The 19,382-nt window shown below is 39.5% G+C and overlaps 1 protein-coding gene across 1 annotated transcript in view; it reads left to right on the top strand.

Moving 5' to 3' along the window:
- Nucleotides 1–19,382, top strand: part of galnt9 (polypeptide N-acetylgalactosaminyltransferase 9) — a 106,078-nt gene that overhangs the window by 6,820 nt on the left and 79,876 nt on the right. Inside the window, exons 2-3 of the mRNA XM_030144054.1 lie at nucleotides 4,649–4,829; nucleotides 15,413–15,579. Coding sequence (XP_029999914.1) covers nucleotides 4,649–4,829; nucleotides 15,413–15,579 — 348 coding nt within the window. The remainder of the gene's footprint in view (nucleotides 1–4,648; nucleotides 4,830–15,412; nucleotides 15,580–19,382) is intronic.

Below are 19,382 nucleotides of genomic sequence, written 5' to 3'. Positions count from 1 at the left end.
TTTCCTATACTATGTTGCAAATTAATGTTAATTTTAGGCAACATTTAGGCTAAAAAATGTATATTATTATGGACAGAGGCAGAAAAGCCAGGTGTAGATTACTGCACAAAGTGAGAATTTTATTTTCCTTGGTCAGGATATGTACAGTCAGTCCAGCTTGTATTTACAAGGCTGACAATTAATACTGAACAAACAATAACTCAAACTATGAATTATGAAGGAGCTGCAGCATCTGAAACCGACCACAATGAACATTTGACAGATAAACAGTACCACAGTGCTTCAGTTTCAGCTTCACAGTTTGTCATGTCTTTTATGTATTGTGATTGTCTCTCTCAACTCACCATACATTTTTTTATTAGTAAGTTTTTATTTCTATCAATTACTACAAATTTCAGGTAACCCCATTTGAATTCCAGGCAATCTGACATTGGGTCCCGACCCCAAGGTTGAAAAACATTGGTTTAGACTGAGCTGTTTATATCTACAGAGTAAAAGAATCCTATTTCATTTAGTTCACTGACTTCCTCTTTTTTCTGTTTTATGGTGGTATATGTTATAATCTTATGTTACCTTATTTCACCTATTATGTTAGAGTGTTGATCAGTTTTAATTCCCTTTACCAAAATGTCCTGAATGGTACGTTTTTTTTTTTTTTAAGTCAAAGTTGCTTATCTTCATTTGAAGGACTTGATGACATTAGAAAATCAATGAAAAGAGGAATTAAGAAAAGTGCCAACCTCAGCTACACATACACATAGATCCTTTGCGACTCACAGCAGAACCATATATACAGACACTAATTTATAAAATCAGCTGACACAGATAGAGCATGCCTCTATTAAAGTCACAGTTATTATAAATATTATATACAGTTTTAATAATTCTCATAATTTATGATGGAGTGACTGTACAAGCTACTCATTCAAACCATTGTACAATAGAATTAACCCATAAATATACCCAAATAAAATAACCCAAATGAATTTGTCCTTGTCCTTTATTCAGTGATTTATCTAAATTTGTTCTAATAATATGCTCTGTATTTTGTATTAAGTTAAAATCATGTATTTTCCTATACTTAATTTATTAATCATGTAGATGTTCATAAAAGCTCAGATTAAAGTTGAGGGTTTTTGTATCAAAAACAGAGAAAATTGAACAAAAAGTGACTTTTTCAGTAAAATCTATCATTAACTGAACATAACCCCAGTGTCTCCATCCAGTGTCATTGATCCAACTCCACTGGTTTTACTGGTTAATCAATGCTGTAGAAGATGATGGTGTTTCCACGGTAACTACAGAGCCTCTGAAGGTCCAAATGGTTCATATCTGATGACCACGAAAAAATGAGAAACTGCATTTTACACCAACTATTTACATGTATTGATAGGATTAGTGGATCAACAGGTATTAAATAGTTTATATCAGTAGATGGTTGTGGTTGACAGTGGATGTTTGTGTGTTTATGGGTTAAAAAACACATTTGAATTCATTTTACAAACAATCACTGTAATCCATGAAGTAATAATGGATGGAATATCATGAAACATAATGTAATTCTATACTCAACCTCCATCTCCTACATACAGGGCAGACAAATTAAATAATACTGCTAGATAACAAGCTGACTGTGAGGGTAGTTGGTGCATAAGCATTATGTAAAGACTTGTATGGATTAAAGTTCTCAAAAGGACAACATTCTTTTCAGGCATAATGCAGAGGTCTAAAGGTTTCTATTTCCAAATCAGAGTTGTTATCCTCCTGAGATGCCTTCATGACTAGCAGCAGTAGAATTAATGCGGCTCTTCTCCCAGCTCTCAGTACTTCATAGATTTGTTTTGGCCTTTGAAGGCTTTAAACCTCTCTAGAACAAGTTATTTTCCTCTTCTTGAAGAGCTTGCTGAATCCCCCTCTCCTCCACTCACCATCAATATTTAGATCTCCCCTGCATCACTTTGGACACACATAAATCCACTCTTGCTCTTAAATCTTTCATTAAAAATGGGGTCATCTTTGAATTTGAGACTCTATCGTATAAAGGCCAAATCAGGCATATTCTGAAGGTTGCTGTATAATTTATAACCGTTATGGGTCTAGTGTATCATGTCAGGCAGCTTTAGACAAATGGATTGTGAGGAACCGGTGCAGAGACAGATGTATATTCAGAGACAATGAGATTCAAATTGATACCTGATGTTGAATGGATCCACGTCCAGCTGATGCTGTGGGATGAAGCCTGAGTGGAAGAAGCAGATGTTGGGCTGTAATTGCCTCGTAGTGAGATGATGAAAGTGCTAAGGTGCAGTTTGGAGTGTGAATCTCACAGGAGGAATGGGGGAATGAAGTGTTCTTCATGGTTTAACATGAAAAGTTTTATCCGTAGTTATGCCCCAGATGCCAGTTTTCTTTGCGTATTTATCATCTTCTCCTTCCATCCTAGTTACATACCAAGCATTTAGTCATATTTTTAGGCCTTTAACCTTGCAGGAGTGAATGTTTTTTTTACTTGTATCAGGAGCCAGTAATGGTTCCAGCACTACAGTGAGCATCCTGGGCCTTTAGTCATTGTCATCTTTTTTTGACCAGAACATAACAGTACCACTTGCTGGATGCTTTTATACAAAGTGCCTCACAAGACCATGGATGCATGCATTTTTAACACTTGTAGACACACTGGGAATAGAGCTCTTAAACCTCAGTGTTAGTGTGATGCTCTACCCAAATATGTACACGCAAGGTCCACTTATCCTTTCCAACAGATGTGTTAAAAGGTTTTATATTTCAAGCATCCATATATCTGGAAGAAATCTGTCAAAAAGGCATTTGGGATTTTCTATACATTCAATGCGATTTCCTTTTTTTTTTTTTTTTTTTCTTTTACATGCGATTTCCACCACTTGAAATAATGAAGTGGATAAAAGAAGAATCAAACACTTTACAGTCAGTCTTTATTGAAACATGTTTTATATTAGACATAACAACAGAATCCCACATATTACCCACAGACATCAATGCCTCCTCATAAAGCTTTTAAACAATATATACATTTTTCATGTTTTGACTTTGTGCACTTTTATTGTAACTTCACAAATACACAGTCTCCATCATCAAATTGTGTTTTCTATAAGCGCTATAGACAATAGTGAATCAGACATTCAGGACTAATTTGAGAAATATCCACTGTCTCACTTTCCATAATGGAATTTCCTCTCTATCAGACAGAGGAAGTGGAATGAGGGGAAGTAAAATAACTCAGTGACCAGAAAACAAAGCTGGCGGGCATTGTCCTGCTTCCAAGAGTCATGCAGAGACAGTGAGGCCCTCCTGACTCAATTCTCCAGCCCTGGAGGGTATCTCTGTTATTGTGTGACATGGGACGCTATGCCAGATGGCTGTCCGTGACGTGAACCCCACCCATAGTTGTCAAAATGCCACCACATTGGCTGGTGCAGGGCATGCTAAATCCCTCTCGAGGGAGAAGCCAGTTTGCAACCATTCAGCTCCAATTACAAATCTTCAGTAGCACCCGAGGATTTGAGGCCATCCAAATATGGTGATTACTCTGCAGTTCCTGGAGGGGCGAAGATGAGAGCTGAGCTCTTCATTGGTATGCGCTGTTTACTTACTGTCTGTGTGTCCATCTGTTGATATGGAGAACAGACGCAGCTCGATTTTTCTGCGGAGGCCACACTGGAAGCTTGGCTCGCATAACAATTATCTGACATTATCCTGTAGTTTCGTAGAATTTCGTAGAATTTCAAATTCAACATTGAGTCTTTCCTTTCTTTAAATGTTATTAAAGGACTGAATCGGTTGAAGGGCATTTTTGTTATTAGCCAAGATTTTACATTTGACAGTGAATCCATCTTTTGACTTTTTTGTCACAGTACCAAAATTAGTGAGTCATAAGTCATTTTAATGAGAGCACATGAGGTGTTTAAGTCCAGTATGTTAAATGCGGTGCTGATTTCAGAGGTTTTAGACTCTAATTCACCATTAAATACCTCACAGTCATGTTGGAGATACATAATGTCTCTAATGTCATTTTATTACAATGAAGGAGATTTTTACTCTCAATATGCTACGAAAAATGATTAGCATCTGAAATGTAATACATACAATACAATATTATGTCTCAATTTGACTTCATTCTTTGCATGACAAAACACACAAAATGTATTTTTTGGTGTCCTTATAGTGAATCGTAATCCAATTTTCATGTCCTGTTATTTTTAATCGTTTTTACCGACAGATTTTTTCAGGTTTGATATTCTCTGTCTTGCACCTGTGTGCCATAAATTCTCTGTGGTCTCTGTTGAAGTGTAGTGTTGGCCCTTATACCTCGATGTCTCTCAGCTCCTGCTCTTCTCTGCTCAGCTCTGTGACGTCTGTGTCCATGTGGGTGTTTTTTACAGCTCTTTCATTGACAGACAGTGTAATGATGCCCTATGAATGAGCCCCGCTGGGTCTCTGTGCTGCCATACTCAAGTTCCTCAAACTGCCAACGAATGTCAGTCTTTTGCCCCTGTGCGTGGCCTCGCGTCTCACCTGTCTATCTCTCTGGTGTGTGCGCGTCTATGACTGCACCCATAACCATGTACTTCTGTGTGATTATTTTACCACTGGTGTGTCATTTTCTTGGCAGGTTTGGCAAAGCCCATGGGGCTGGTGGAAGGACCTGGAGGTCTTGGCCAGGGGGGAGCTGCTGCCACTCTGGGGGAAGACAGTCGGGATGCTGAGGGGAAGTATGAGGAGTACGGCTACAACGCTCAGCTCAGTGACCGCATCTCACTTGACAGGAGCATCCCAGATTACAGGCCTAAAAAGTATGTCCATCCTCTCTTTTCCTCTTCTTCCAACACTAATGCTTGACACCTGTTTTCTCCCACAGGCTCAGTACTGTAGAGTTAGAGAGACATGAAACTGGAGGGTTTGCCAGTTTAATCCCTGCAGCAGGTGATGAGCTCTATTTTTGTGAAGGCACACAATATATAACAGGACTTTTTGCCAGAAAAATGGCATTTTTCATCAAACCCACAATGTTTTTTCCTTACATCTTTTTTTGGAATGTACTGGTATAGTTCTCCCAGAAATGTGTGCCAATATAGATGCATAGTTTTAAAACAGAAATGAGTCAGCTGTGCAGTTAAACTTCACTGTTTAGGATTAGTGGAAATTGCAACAATTTCTCAAAGGCTTAGACAGGGTCAAAAGTTCATGGCATACTTAGACTACATTGATGCTGTGATGAGGCCACCAAAGGTCTGCTAAAACTGTATCAAGTCAAATGTCTTACAGAAATCACAAACAGATTAGCCGGCATGACAGTCAAATGTGCTTATTTTGGTTATTTTAGATATGAAAGTTTTTATTTTTTTAAATTTTTTACACATACTGGAATCATTTTGCTTCAGGAATACTGATGGGCTAGATGGAATGTCAAATGGCTCACAAAGCATATCTCACACCTTCTGCAAAAATGCAAATGTCACCATTATAAATGTACTGGCTACCAGCAGGGGACTTAAATGTACACCTACTGGGCTAAGACATTAATTTTGTCCTGATAAATGTGGCACATGGCATCTTGTAAAGACTCCCACCTCCAAATTGCAAAGGTAGCCCCTTAATATTCAATAAAGCAGCCTTTATGCTGCTATAAACTGTGCTAGACACAGTGTAGACATGGTTGTCAGGCCTCCTTCTCTCCATGTTTTAAACATGGCTCCTCCTCCTCTGTTTCCCTTTGTTTCCCTTTCTTACTAGCTGTTTGATATTTTTCTTCTTCATCTAACTCTACTTAATCCTTTCTCGTCTCCTCAGTCAATGCAGTTAAGTCAGTTTGGCCACAGGGCATCTCAAGGCTTTTGCTATGGGGAGTCACACAAAAGGAAATTACTTTAGACATGCCTAATCCCAACATGAAAGGAAAAGACAAGATGATAGTGATAGTTGGAGAGCTATTTCATAATTTCATGATAGTAATTACTTAGTATTAGTTTCTATTTTTTATGAAAGAGACCCAGTGGACATTCATGGTCTTTTTTTAAAATAAATGTTATATTTAGAAATACAGAGATACAGTAAAAGCTGTAGGAGATGGACTGAGGTGGAGGGCTAATCAAGCCTGCCAGTGACATTTATATCGCACATTGTCAAAGAACAATGTCGACATGCACAGACACTCTGAGGAAATCTAGCGGCCAAGAGACGTTTCTGAGGGCTTTAGCGGGATAACAATTCATTTCATCCACACCGCTTTTTCAGAGCTCTTTTTCACGCCCAGAAAAATTAGACAAGAGTGGAACAGGGAGGAGGACGATGAGTAAAGGGAGTTTGCTAATTAATAAAAGTCAGTTGAGAATGCCGCTGGAAGTGGAAGGGTTTTAGGAATTTCCTTTTTTTTTTTATTTGATTAATTCAACCAAAAATTGTGCTTTACACCAAAGTGACAGTTGAGAGTTTGTTGAAGCAGTTGTTTTCACACTCAAATGATGCAGACTTTCACACTTTCACAAGCTTTTCCTGAACACTGTTTTTTAAGGGCCATTTTCTATAACATGTCAAGTGTGGATGTACAGAACTACCGTTGCATGCTTCCAAACAAAAAAACATGCCATGTCCAACAAGGTAGAACTTTAAAATGTACCTCAAAAATAGGTTTGATAAAGACTTAGTACATGGGTTTCAAAGAACTGGAAATCAATACAGTGCAAAGTGCTAACACAGTTTTCTTTGGTCTTCTTGTTTATGTCACTATAGCAACTCTTTGAAGAAGCAGAGAAACATCAAAGAACTGCTTTTAGAAAGTGAAAGAATAGTTCAAAGAAAGAAAATGATTATGAGCTTTTGTGGAGCTGTGTTGCAGCCCCGGCCAGGATTTTTTTGTCTTCCCTCTGTATTTCTGTATGTGCTGCTTTACCTGGTATCACGCAGTGAAAAATGTAGCTACATAGTTGACATTTCTAATTCTGCAGCTGTAATCTTGTCTTGTGGATAAAAGGTGACTGCAGCAGTGCAGACAGAGCTGAGGCTAAAGCCAGGGACCAAGGACCCCTTCGTCTAATGGGCTTTTAAATGAACAGGAGTCACTGAGTGGAGACGACTTTGAAAGAAGAAAAGTTCAACGAGTCATATGTTCTGACACAAACTGGAGTTTCTCTCTTTTTAAACCTGTCTCTCTACAGCTTAACCCATGCCTAATAATTACCGCCACATTTGTCTCCCTAACAAAGACCTGTAATCCTTATTCATTGCCCGCTAGCCTGTATTTCTCTCATGCCCTTCACTTCTGCATCTGACATTCTTAACTCAGATACCAAGGGACTTCAGCAGGTTCTGTATTATGGCAGCTCTGAGCCAGCCGTTTACTGTCCTTGAGAGGCTTAGGAGCAATAACGTTTCACTGGGCTGTGAAGAGAAAACAATCAGGACAGAATAACTGGCAAAACTGATGCCACCAAACAAACAATAAGATTTAAAATGGAACTTGAGTGTTGAAAAATGGCATTTATGGCATCAAACATGCTTTTCACCTCCATTTACTCTTAATCTCACCTTTATCTCTGTTGTTACCTTGCTAAAGATTTGGTATATATTTTGTCACAATAGGTGTTACACCCAAAAAATATATTGAAGCACAACAGATGCCACATTTCCCCAAGGACCTCTCGTCTCATGTTTGTCTGACTGTGGGAGGCTGATAACCAGAAAAGAGTGTGAGGGAGGCAGAAGGAACAGGCTTACCTCATCTCCTGAGCGTCTGATACTGCAGAATGGGATCGTAAGGTCTCCGCGGTGCAGGAGCTCGCGCTGCAAATTGTTGCTCTTTCCAGAGCTAGAGTTTATCTCCTGGATGGAGGGACGGAAAAATGACAAGGCAAACGATTATCTTTCTGAGAGGAGAGCTCGTGGATTGGAAAGTTGCTTTGGTGTTGCGTTCACTGTGTGGGTTGCAGGAGGTTAATGTGAAATTTCACAGCGAATGAGAGTGGCCAGCGGGGAAAAAAAGTCAGGCGAGCGGCGAGTCTGCAGACTGTAGGAGGAGGAGAAGGGGGAGGTGTGATGGGAATACATCTTAATCTGGCGCTCTGTTTCTGTCAAAGCTTGTTCCGGGTCAAATTATGAGCGCTGGCCAGTGAGCTCAGACCCATTACAAACAGATGAGTCGATCGCTCATCTTGTTATAGCTTTACAAGGCTTCCTCGCTACTGCAGACAGGTACAAATTTAAGGTTGAGCGATGCCCTAAATTGGATCCAGTAACTAGGGCAATGGAACTACAATATCACTTTACGATCTCGACGCTGAAATCCAGCTTCACACCATACCTCAACAAGAAGTGATGAGGGTTCTTTGCCCCCTCTGACAAAGTCAAGATATTCCCCTAGTAATATTCATTAAACGTTGCCTCTGTGTTGGTTGTACAGCTGAACAGCAGTGAAATATACAGTATTTTGTTTTGCACAGCCGCGACAGTGCACAGCAATGTCATGGCAGTGTCCCTGCAAAGTAGAGACGCGGTGCAAAATATCCTCCCTCAAACTCACTGCCAGATTTGTCATTGTATTTATAGACCTGGCAAGGCTGATTGAGAGAGGCAATAGAGAAAGCTGCGAGAGGGAACAAAGGAGTTGCAGAGGGAGAGCATAAATGCGCGAGGAAGGACTGAAATGGTACACTGGGAGAGTTATCAATCAAAACACTTGTGCATTTACTCTTACGAATAGAGAGTGAGACCAAGGCTTAAAGTATAGATAGACGTACGCAGTGTGCTCCATCATAAACACTCTCTGTGGTTTACTTTCCCTTTTATTACCTGTGCTGTCAAATGCATGTGGGCTGTGGTAATGGAAGTGATTGATAACGATGCATGAAATTATCCTCTCCCTGGTCCATAACAGTGAGTGGTAGCCTACTTGGCTAGTGAGACAAGGCAGCAGATTGTCATTCTTATGCATCAATCTGTGCAATTTTTTTTGAGTCAAGGCCCTTTCATAACAAATCATACTCATAGAAAAAATGTCACAAATTAGGTCGGAATTCATTATAGAATATTGGCAAACCTGCTTATTCTGCATAGACCCTACTTTATTTGATATTAAGCCACTACTTGAATTTATACCGCCCGTACCCATATATACTCCTATTAAATTCCATTTGTATTTAACACTCAAATATGCAAGACATGTATTCATGAGGCTAATTTATTCATTCATTCATTTTCCAAACTGTTTAATCCTCTGGAGGGTCACGGTGGTGCTGGAGCCTATCCCACCTACCACTGGGCGAAGGCGGGGTACAATCTGGACAAGTCGGCAGACATATACAGACGAACAACCATTCACACCTACGGCTGATTTAGATTGACTAGTTAATCTAGTTAGCTGCATGTCTCTGGGCGGTGGGAGGATGCTGGAGGACCCGAGGGAATCCATGCAAACACAGGGAGAGCAAAATGTGCAATTCATTAACTTAAAGCAGAAATTGGTGTGGCAGGTTTTGATTCATGACATTGCTGTACATTGTTGGCAGTTTATGGTAGGCCTAAATCCAATGCAGATACATAAAAAGATTTAGTTTAACATTACTTTTTACTTTATTTCCTTTTTTAACATGCAAAGTACTCACTATATGATTTCACAACCGAATAATATGCCATCTGTTGTGTCGTCCTACATAATTGCTACTTTGTCTCTTGCCAATTCACATTGTTGAAAGGTGAGAACCTGCTAACACATGCCTCCACACATACACATACTCAGTCCCTCTCTCACATAAACCAGTGGCTGCACAGTGGAGGGATCCAGTGGGTGGAGACGGGAGGATGTAACTTTAGCACCACGCTGCGATCCATCTGCTGTGTGGCCGTCCCCCTGCGGCCTGACCCCATGGATGCTGCTGACTCAAGCTGACATCCAAGTTCACCGGGGTATCGGGGTGCTGAGCACCAGTCGAGTTCAGATGGCTCACAGCAAGAGTGGAAGAGCAACAAACGTGCTGTCTTTGAACAAACATGTTCAGGGTAGATTTGCCACACCAGAATTTTGACTTTAATACCACACTTCCTTGTTTAATATCTAAAAATATGACTGCAGACTGAACAAGAAAATAACCAGCTTTGGCATAACTGTTACACTCAAGTTTTAATTTTAGGAGCTTTGGTAAACAAAAATAATGCGCTATAACATCAAGTTGTGCACCAGGTCACCACCCATCATGTTCTGAAGATTCTGTCATTTCAGTTTAGAGAGATTAAGGACGTGCTTCTTTGCAGCAGCCCTAATTTGTGTTTCAGATGGATGAGAGTGAACACTTTCAAAGGCATGGTTTCTAGACTGGAATCTCAGCCTCACTTCTTAGTCTCTTGCTTTCATATCTCATGATCTGTGATATGGTTTGACACCGATCAGTCCTGACAAATGAAAATACTGGCTCATTAACAGTCATAGAATCAATGTTATTCTACCGGGCTCTTGAAATACATCACCTCAAAGTCCTTAACTCTACCCTGTGTTGATATTGAGCTAAAGATTTTAACAGCCGAGCAGTATATCCTGAAACTAAGTAGATCTTATAGATTTGTTTGCACTGTACTTGATTAATGTCAGTTTTATATTCGAGTACAGGACAATATTACAAGTGTTTTATTATTTCTAAAATGCCTTGTAAATTATTCAACCACAACAACTATTATATTCACCTCATTATCCCAATGTAATGAATCACTGCTGAATAAGATATGTGAAAACATGGAGAAACAAAGGCAGAAACAAGTGAAATGCATTTGTCATCTGTTGCGTTTAGGGCCTAATTGGAATGTTGCAGAAGATGCTGCCTGTGTGTTTGTAGTTGCCATAGGAATCAACAACGTGTTTCTGTCCAGTCCACACTGTTGCTGCTACTTCAAAGCAGCAGTAAGTCTAGCAAAAGTTCCATATTTTTCTGAAATAATAGGGAAGTAGGACAGATGTGATTATCACCACCGGGAGAGGAACAAATTTGGGACTGAGTGTGACAGTAACAAGTAAAAACACTGTATATACAAAGGCAAAGTGAAATGAGTAAGTGTAAGTGACAAAATTAGAGTCCGTGGATAGCTATGGAAAAGAGTGAATGTACTGGATGTGGTCAGCAGAGAAAGAAAAGGAAGCAGAGTGACTAAAATGGTATTATTTGTGGCTTGAGGATCTGTGAGACACATGATATCATTCTTTACAGAAGCATTTAATTACAGGGCATTCACTGAAATACTCTGAAATTCAACCTCTGTATGTTATTGGACATCGTCATCTACATCCTCGTCCCTCCTTTTGCCATAAAACATCCAAGCAGAACTTACTAAAACATAAACACACGCAATAAAACAACTGTTACAAGGTCATAAACGGACAAAAATCTCTCATATTCACTATTTACAGCTTCAAAATTTCTATAAAATCTCACTGAATCACTGTATAGTGTAAATACCAACATACTTCTTGACCTCACTGAGGCAGGACATTGGCCCCATTTATATCATAATACTAGAAGGTCTCAGGGCGTCTGTGTGTGTGTATCTGCACGATTCTGACAAATTGAGATGTTTTTAACTGGCCAATTTGGCACCTACAGTTGAGGAATAGTCCCATCTCTACATCAAATATCTCTGCAAGTTGATAGGACCAATATTTTGGGAGACAGTAGTCATTTTGGAATGCAATAGTCTTATAGTCATGTAACTCAGTTGACGGGAAGTGCAGTACCATGCTGCATGATGGGAAATGAAGTTCAAAACAGGAACAATGCATCTACTAGTTTCAGTGTCTACATATTGGTTTAAATATGACCCATGGTTTCCCACGGATATCTCAGCAAGTTGATAGGACCAACATTTTCGGAGATATTAGACATTTTGGGATACAATAGCCTTACAATCACGGAAGCACAGTACCACGCTGCATGACGGGAAATGAAGTTAAAAACAGGAACGCCGCATTTACCCCCACAGTCCCAATGTATTGGTATTGACATTGGCGCCTGCAGCCATACGGCCTGTGTGTACTGAGTGACATTTGAGAGAGAGAGAGAGAGAGAGAGAGAGAGAGAGAGAGAGACAGATATAAAGAGAGATAGGTAAGGGACGTCCAGGTATTTACAGAGAACCCCACCCCCCACCCCACCCCGGTCTTATGAATCACTCACCCCCATCTTATGAACTATTAACCCCCCACCCCCGTCCATGCGCTTCGTGTGTACCTCACAATTTCAATTTTAATTGTTGTTTACATTTTCAAGAATGATTTACCAAATTATTTTTATGTCACTATTTAAATAAAATAAAACATAGACTACCATGTTTTCCCAAAAGTCTGCTCTCCCTAGCATAAGAACTACTACATCTACAACCCATGGTTCCCTACGGGTCACATACTAGTATTGAATATTTGTGGAAATTACCAAAAATAGTCACTTGCCAGATAAAGGATTAACTGGACCAACACGGAAAGTTTGTGCGATTGGATGTAGCAGGTGATGAGACGCATTACTGAAGATAGTTCACAGGGCTAAATTGTTTCTTCATCCTCACTGCAATATGAACAAATGAGAAGAACACAACACAAAAGACCCGAAAAAGGTCGAATAAGAAAAAAAAAAAATTGTCTGAGTGTGTAGACATGCTCTTATTAGACCTGAATGCATTCTTCTTTTGACCAGGTGAAACTAAGGTAAGCACCAGTTACACTCAGTTTAACTGGTGCCAGTTGAGTGATGTTTATTTATTATTACACATTGCAGATTTTCTTCATGTCATTAAGGCCCAGAACAAGATCTGCTTTCTGATTTATCACCCCGTTAAAAATAATGGTTTTGAAGGTCTGATTGAAAAACATCCATAAAAAACTTTCCTCTGTGGTAATCATAATTTACATTTCATCAAATAAAATTATCTCCAACCCGCAAAAGATTATGACATTCTAATCATAGATTTATTAAACATTGAATTTACAATCAACAGCCTGCAACTAATTTGTTTATTAAATTGAAGACGCACTGCTGCCAGTACAAATGTGTGCAGTGAAGTGCGTTTACACTACGATTTGACTGATCTGCATGTTTGCAGTATTAACACTGAATGTGCAGATGTTAATCAAACACTTTGAATGCATTCAGGATTACTTCAAAACTCTTGGAGCTGCATCAACACTGATATCTGAGTGCCCCCACGTATATTAATAAATGACACGGAGCACATATGAACCAATCTACACTTCAAACCATGAAATATGACAGGTGATACAGCTGAGTTGTTGTCATCAGAAACAGCTGTCGCTTCAGATGATAGCTCAGACGAACGGTCTCATTTCTCTTCTCATTTCCTGACTTCCTCTCTTTTCGTCTGCCGTCTCTGCTTCTCTCCTCACATATTTAGTGGGAGGGACTAAGATGGAAAACACAAAGAGGGTGACATGTGAATGCACTTAAGGGATCAGGAGCTATCCAAAGTAAACGCTTCGCTTTTGTTGCTCCTAACATTTAAGTGTTTTGAGCTGCATTAGATGTAGTAATGTAATTTTTAGTAGTAAATTCATTTTCATTAGCAAATTAATTTTTGAAATTAACAATAATAGCAAGGATATCAAACAATTTAGATGCTGATCCTGAATCTGTGTTGATATGTTTACATCTTATGAGCAGTTATCAAGTATATTACACTGTATTAAACACTATTTTAATAATAGTCTAATTTTAAACAATGCATTTATGTGGGTGAAGTAATCACCACTCTCAGAATGAGGATGAAGCAGTCAGTCACAGAATCTCACAAAAGGATTGTGGTAGAGGAGCTTCCTGAACAACGAAAAACATTTAATTATTTATTTACCTTTATTTAACCAGGAAAACCTCATTGGGATTAGAAATCTCTTTGTCAAGAGTGTCCTGGCCAAGACGGGCAGCAGTACATTAAATAGTACAAACAGACACAAACTTTCATACATAAAAACGAAAACAAGTTTTCAATACATAAAAAATACAAAATCAAGTCAAACTTTCCAAAATAAATTTTGCTAAAAGTGCCCACAACATGAAGATAAAGTGCATCAGACAAAACATCTGCACCCAGATGTCTCCATCTCATAGTCATATATCATCCTCTTGAAAGTGTCCGGCAAAACCGGATCTTTAAGTTTCAGGTCTTGTAGTTCATCCCAAGTGAATGGAGCCACAAATCTGAAGGCCTTTTTCCCCTGTTTAGTTCTAACTTTAGGAACAGACAAAAAGAAAAGATCCTGAGAACGAAGACGAAGATTGTTAGTGACATCAGTATTTAAGCACAATATATGTTACACCCAAAATATGTGATGGTTTCCCAAGTAACAGGCAAGTTATGTCCAAACTGAAGTAACAGTGGCCTCGTAGTGGGCACAGTGGAGTGTGTGATACTGATAAGGTTCACAGTTCTTCTTTGTTTTATTCCCACTGACCATAGACTTCTGTGAAACCAAATCATTGAGGATGCATGGGTGAAACACCCAGTACACCCAGTATTTATCCATCAGATTCCTATATAATACAGTAGTCCTTCTTATTAATGCCAGGTGTGGCATGTACAACCTCACCCCCTCAAACTCAGTAAAAATACATACATTCTGATTAGGCAAAAGGTACTTTTTAGCTCAACACGTGGTTTCAGTCCCACAGCTCTGCAGCAGCAGTAGTCACAGTACTGTAGAGAACATCCTGGTCTGCCGTTTCACCATGAAATGGAAGTAGGCCTTCAAATGAAATGTTAGAAGAATGCTATTTTTGCACAGAGAAAATATGATTCAGGACACATCCCTTTCTTCGATCAAAACATACAGCTGCAAGCACAGAGGGAAAACACTGGGAATGTGACGCTAAGTGGGATTCAGTTTTTGATAGGAAATGCATCCAACATTTCTCATCACGTCCATGTAACAGACCTTTCTAGTGGTGAAGAAGAGTCTGATTTGCCAAACAGGTGTAGAAAACCATCTTAACAGTGTCTGTTCCATTTCGTGCAGGTGTGCCAGTTCCAGTTCCAGGCACACCTGCACATGGTGACTGGCACATCTACATGGAAGTGAGCCACCGTTAATGATATTAGCTACACCTGCACTTCTCAAGTAACAACACGTCAAAGAGATTTATATTGTTGGTGGACTGAGGGTCTTTGAGGAATCCCAAAATAGGTATCACAGGTCCTTTGGGGAGCTGCTGGACTATTAAATGGTTTTGAAGTGGTTTTCATTAAGGAGGCTTCAGAAATCTATGAGCAAAACAAGTAATATTTCAGTTTTATTACATACATGTGTATTTTTTTAGTCATTTCACAATTATCATAGTGGACTAACTGCAGATGTATTAATGCAAAGCACTGCTTAACAATGTTATTTCAATATTAACAGGTGCAAGCAGCTGACGTATCCAGAAGACCTTCCTCAGATCTCAGTGGTCTTCATCTTTGTTAATGAGGCTCTGTCAGTGATCCTGCGCTCCGTCCACAGTGTGGTCAACCACACACCAGCACATCTGCTCAAAGAGATTATCCTGGTGGACGACAACAGTGACAGTGGTAAGACGGTCTTTATTACTAGAATGAGAAAAAAAATAAACATAATTAATAATATATAACCATCTGTAACCACTGGACCTTGAACATATCTGTAAGGTTTTACCTGAGCTTTTGTCCTCCATTGTAAGGGTTTTATTAGTGATCTTTCAGATCATTTCCTTTTCACCTCATATTTAATTTTTTCTTGTCTCTAACTGTATCCCTACTGACTCTAAATCACAAAACCTGTAGAACCTGCAGTTTATCATTGTCTAAAGCTCTAAGTTTGCTTATTCAGTTGAGACAGACGCTCTATTTATCATGTTTTGTGCTCCTTGGTGGAATAGGAACTCCTGCATTAAACATGCTTTTGGAGTCCTGCCAGACCAGTCAGCCTTATGCTATAGTTTTGGTGCATATTGTATTTTGGTAAATGCATGGGTGATGGTGGATTCCGTATGTGTGAAACACAGTCTCAGTAGTGCATATATTTGATGTAGCTCTATGACTCACTTTTATATGGATAGAGAGCCCCTGAGGGTGGACTCTTGAACACCAGGTTTTAAAATACCTTAAAAAAAAGAGAAACGACAGGGGATGGGATTTGCCTCCTCTTTTTCTAAACTGCTGCGTACTACTGTCTCCATGGTGATGTGGGCAAATGCTTCAGTTGCCTCCACACTATGACGCCCACAGCAGCTGACGATGCTCGGCTCCACATCCCAAAAGCTTTCCCTTTTGGAGAGGGAGGGACAATGAACTAGATTCCAGACGACACTTGGCCCTCCTTCACTTGGCACAGAGTAACAGCTCTGCCTCCCTCAGGCTGGCAGAGGAAAAGGGCGCATAAATAACATACTGAAAGACGGCCGAGCAGGAGTCACCACTGGCACATCCCCACTCCCCACTGAGCCTCTAAAAGGCTACCATTAAGCAGGGAGTGTTTAAAGCCAATGCAGAGACAAAAAAAGGAAGCTGACCCCGTGTTTCATCATGTCATTACGTCACACATTTTGACTGTGACAAGGAATTTCTGAAGGACAACATTTCAAAAGATGAATACTTTCTGACAGTACTCCCTTAACCATTCTGTCTCACAAAATACGTAACAAACGGCTGTGCAAAAAAATTCTCAATTACAGTATATATTATTTGCGAGTAATTAAGCACATTATCACCCCTGTCTAAATAACAGCTGACTAAACCATAAACGCAACGAAGGACACATGACACATGCTCAACAATTTCACAAATACTCATTAAAATATTGCACAAATAGAATGACATATAAAGTGTCTGATATCCAGATTTTTTTTCTCACAGTTTTTTTTCTATCCGTGCTAATTACACTGTAGAGATTCACCTAATTCGCTACAGGCAAGAGAACTCACCAGAATTGTTAGAATAAAACTGGCTCCTCTTTAAGCAACAGAAGGATTGTACAACCCTAATTCCAGAAAAGGTGACACATGGTGTAAAATGTAAATAAAAACAGAATGCAAGATTTCCAAAGCTCATAAACCCATCTTTTATTCACAGTAAAACACAAAAAACACATAAAATGTTTAAAATATGTGTAATAACGTTTTATCATACACCTTGAATACTAGGGGTGTGACGGTACACGCTCACAAGACGAGACAAAACGATATGATACACGATATTGGGTTCACAAGAACAAGATGAGACGATCTTTAACGTTACTTTTAAGAAAACAAATGACACAATACCTAACTGGACAAACAAAGGTTTCTATTTAACAGTTACAAAACAATGTAGGTGCATTTTGAAATGTTTTATAACTTGCATCCATGCATGACCTAAGCATGAGTTTTTAATTGTTGAACTTCTCTCCACAAATAAAATGTAATATTTCTTTTTTTAAAGTGCAAACAATATGTGCAAAATTGTAAAATGGCCTCATATCAGCTGCATTGAAATGATGTCTCTCGTTATTGCCGTGGCTCTGGTGCTTGACTCTGGGAGTTTAGGTGTAAAAGGGTCTGTCAGTGTTGTCTGGCCTTTAGCCGTTTTATTCACAGGTGCAGTGGATTTTAGAAGCAACCTGTGGTGGTTCTGTATGTGTCTGCATAGTGTTCATGTTAGCCACGGTGTATGGTACTATTTTCTTACAGTGCTTACATATTGTGTGTGTGTGTGTGTGTGGGGGGGGGGGTTGCAGTTTGTAAGACTGGGGGGGACTCCATAAGTACCACGATGTACCTCATCTACCTCCTACCTAGAATTTTGGATAATTCACAGTCTGACAGGCTTCCACTCTATACCCCGAGACCAGTGGCGATTTCTCATAGACTGCAAGGGAAGCCCGGCTTCCCCTAAAATTACGAAAATTAAATGGTTAAATATGTACGGTTGTGTTGACATTTTATTGACTACAAATGTGTTAGAACACGTTCATCTTAAAGATGAGTTCGTTCAGAATCAGCTTTATCACAAACCAACGGACGCGATGTTGTTCACTTCTCATCCATTCCTGTTGCGCTGTTTTCTCATACATCTCTGCTCAGTGCATTTGTCCGTAGACTGTGGGCGTCTCTGGGCTTCAATGGGACTGAGTGGAACAGTTTTTTTCATTGCGTCAAAACTGGACGGTAATTGGATAAATGCCACGATGTTGTCCCGCCCCCGGACGCCGGGCGTCTCTGGGGGTGAATGGAGCTGTGGGCGGAGCTCGGCCGGGCTGGACGCCAGAATCCCATGTGCTGATTGGAGGATCGGTCGAAAGGCTGAATCCCGTTTGATTGACAGCTATTTTCAGATCTACTCCTTCACTGACACAGTTCAGTTTAATACCGTCACACATTCTGTTGTGAAATGGAGAGAGAAACCACTACGAAATTACTCGTTCATTTCTTGCACTGTAAATAAAACACACTCATTGTACTTCCTTGTTTCAATTTAACGTAATTTCAGCGTTTTCTTGTTTCAGTTACATAATTTAATCATTTCTTGTTCGAGTTTAATATCGTTTTGTAGATAGTTAAATCAATCAAACTGTCGGCTGGGTCGGAGTGAAAGGAGCATCTGTAGTTTAAAAAGGCTGAAGTCTTACACCCACAACCCAATGGGCCAAGGCTGTCTAAGCAGCCCAGCTCTGCTGGACATTGAGAGGACACTGGTCTAGTCCCTGGAAAAGACGCCTACTTGGTACGATAAGGTCACTGAGCACTTTCTTAAAAAGGAACGGAGGGCTGAATGTATGTTTAAATAACTTGACTTTTTTTTTTTGATGTAAGCCGACAATGAGCTTCCCCTGTCTGAAAGACGAGCAGCCGCCACTGCCCGAGACAGCTTTTCACTTCAATGAGAAATATCGACACAATTTAATCTCGTGAGATCTCATGGCATGAGATCTCATCACACTCCTTCTCTTCTTTTTGTTTATTCTTTTAATGGCGGCTGCAAACATTATTTGTGCATTTCCACCACCCTCCAGATATGGATTACCTCTCATGGCTTACAGGCTATAATAATACACATTAAAAAAAAATTTAAAAAAATTAGCTCCCTTTTATTCTATTGCTAATCTTTGCTGTTTTTAAATACTCTAACAGATACTTAATGACTATATCTCCTGATGATTTGCTTAGAATATCTTTTATGTTGAAAGTTTCTCCTATGTCCTCTATATCGTCACACCCCTGTTGAATGCATCAGCAAACCAGCAATTTTGACATTTGTTTTCCAATTAATCTTAAAATACGTAACATTTAGCACATTTAATCTCTGAAGCAGATAATTTCTAAAAAACAAAAAAACAAAAAAAAAAAAAAAAGAAAAGTAGACCAGTGCAACAAGCCCTA

Source organism: Sphaeramia orbicularis, chromosome 9 (assembly GCF_902148855.1).
Source record: "Sphaeramia orbicularis chromosome 9, fSphaOr1.1, whole genome shotgun sequence".
Classification (NCBI taxonomy): domain Eukaryota; kingdom Metazoa; phylum Chordata; class Actinopteri; order Kurtiformes; family Apogonidae; genus Sphaeramia; species Sphaeramia orbicularis.
This window is presented reverse-complemented; position numbering and strand designations above follow the sequence as displayed.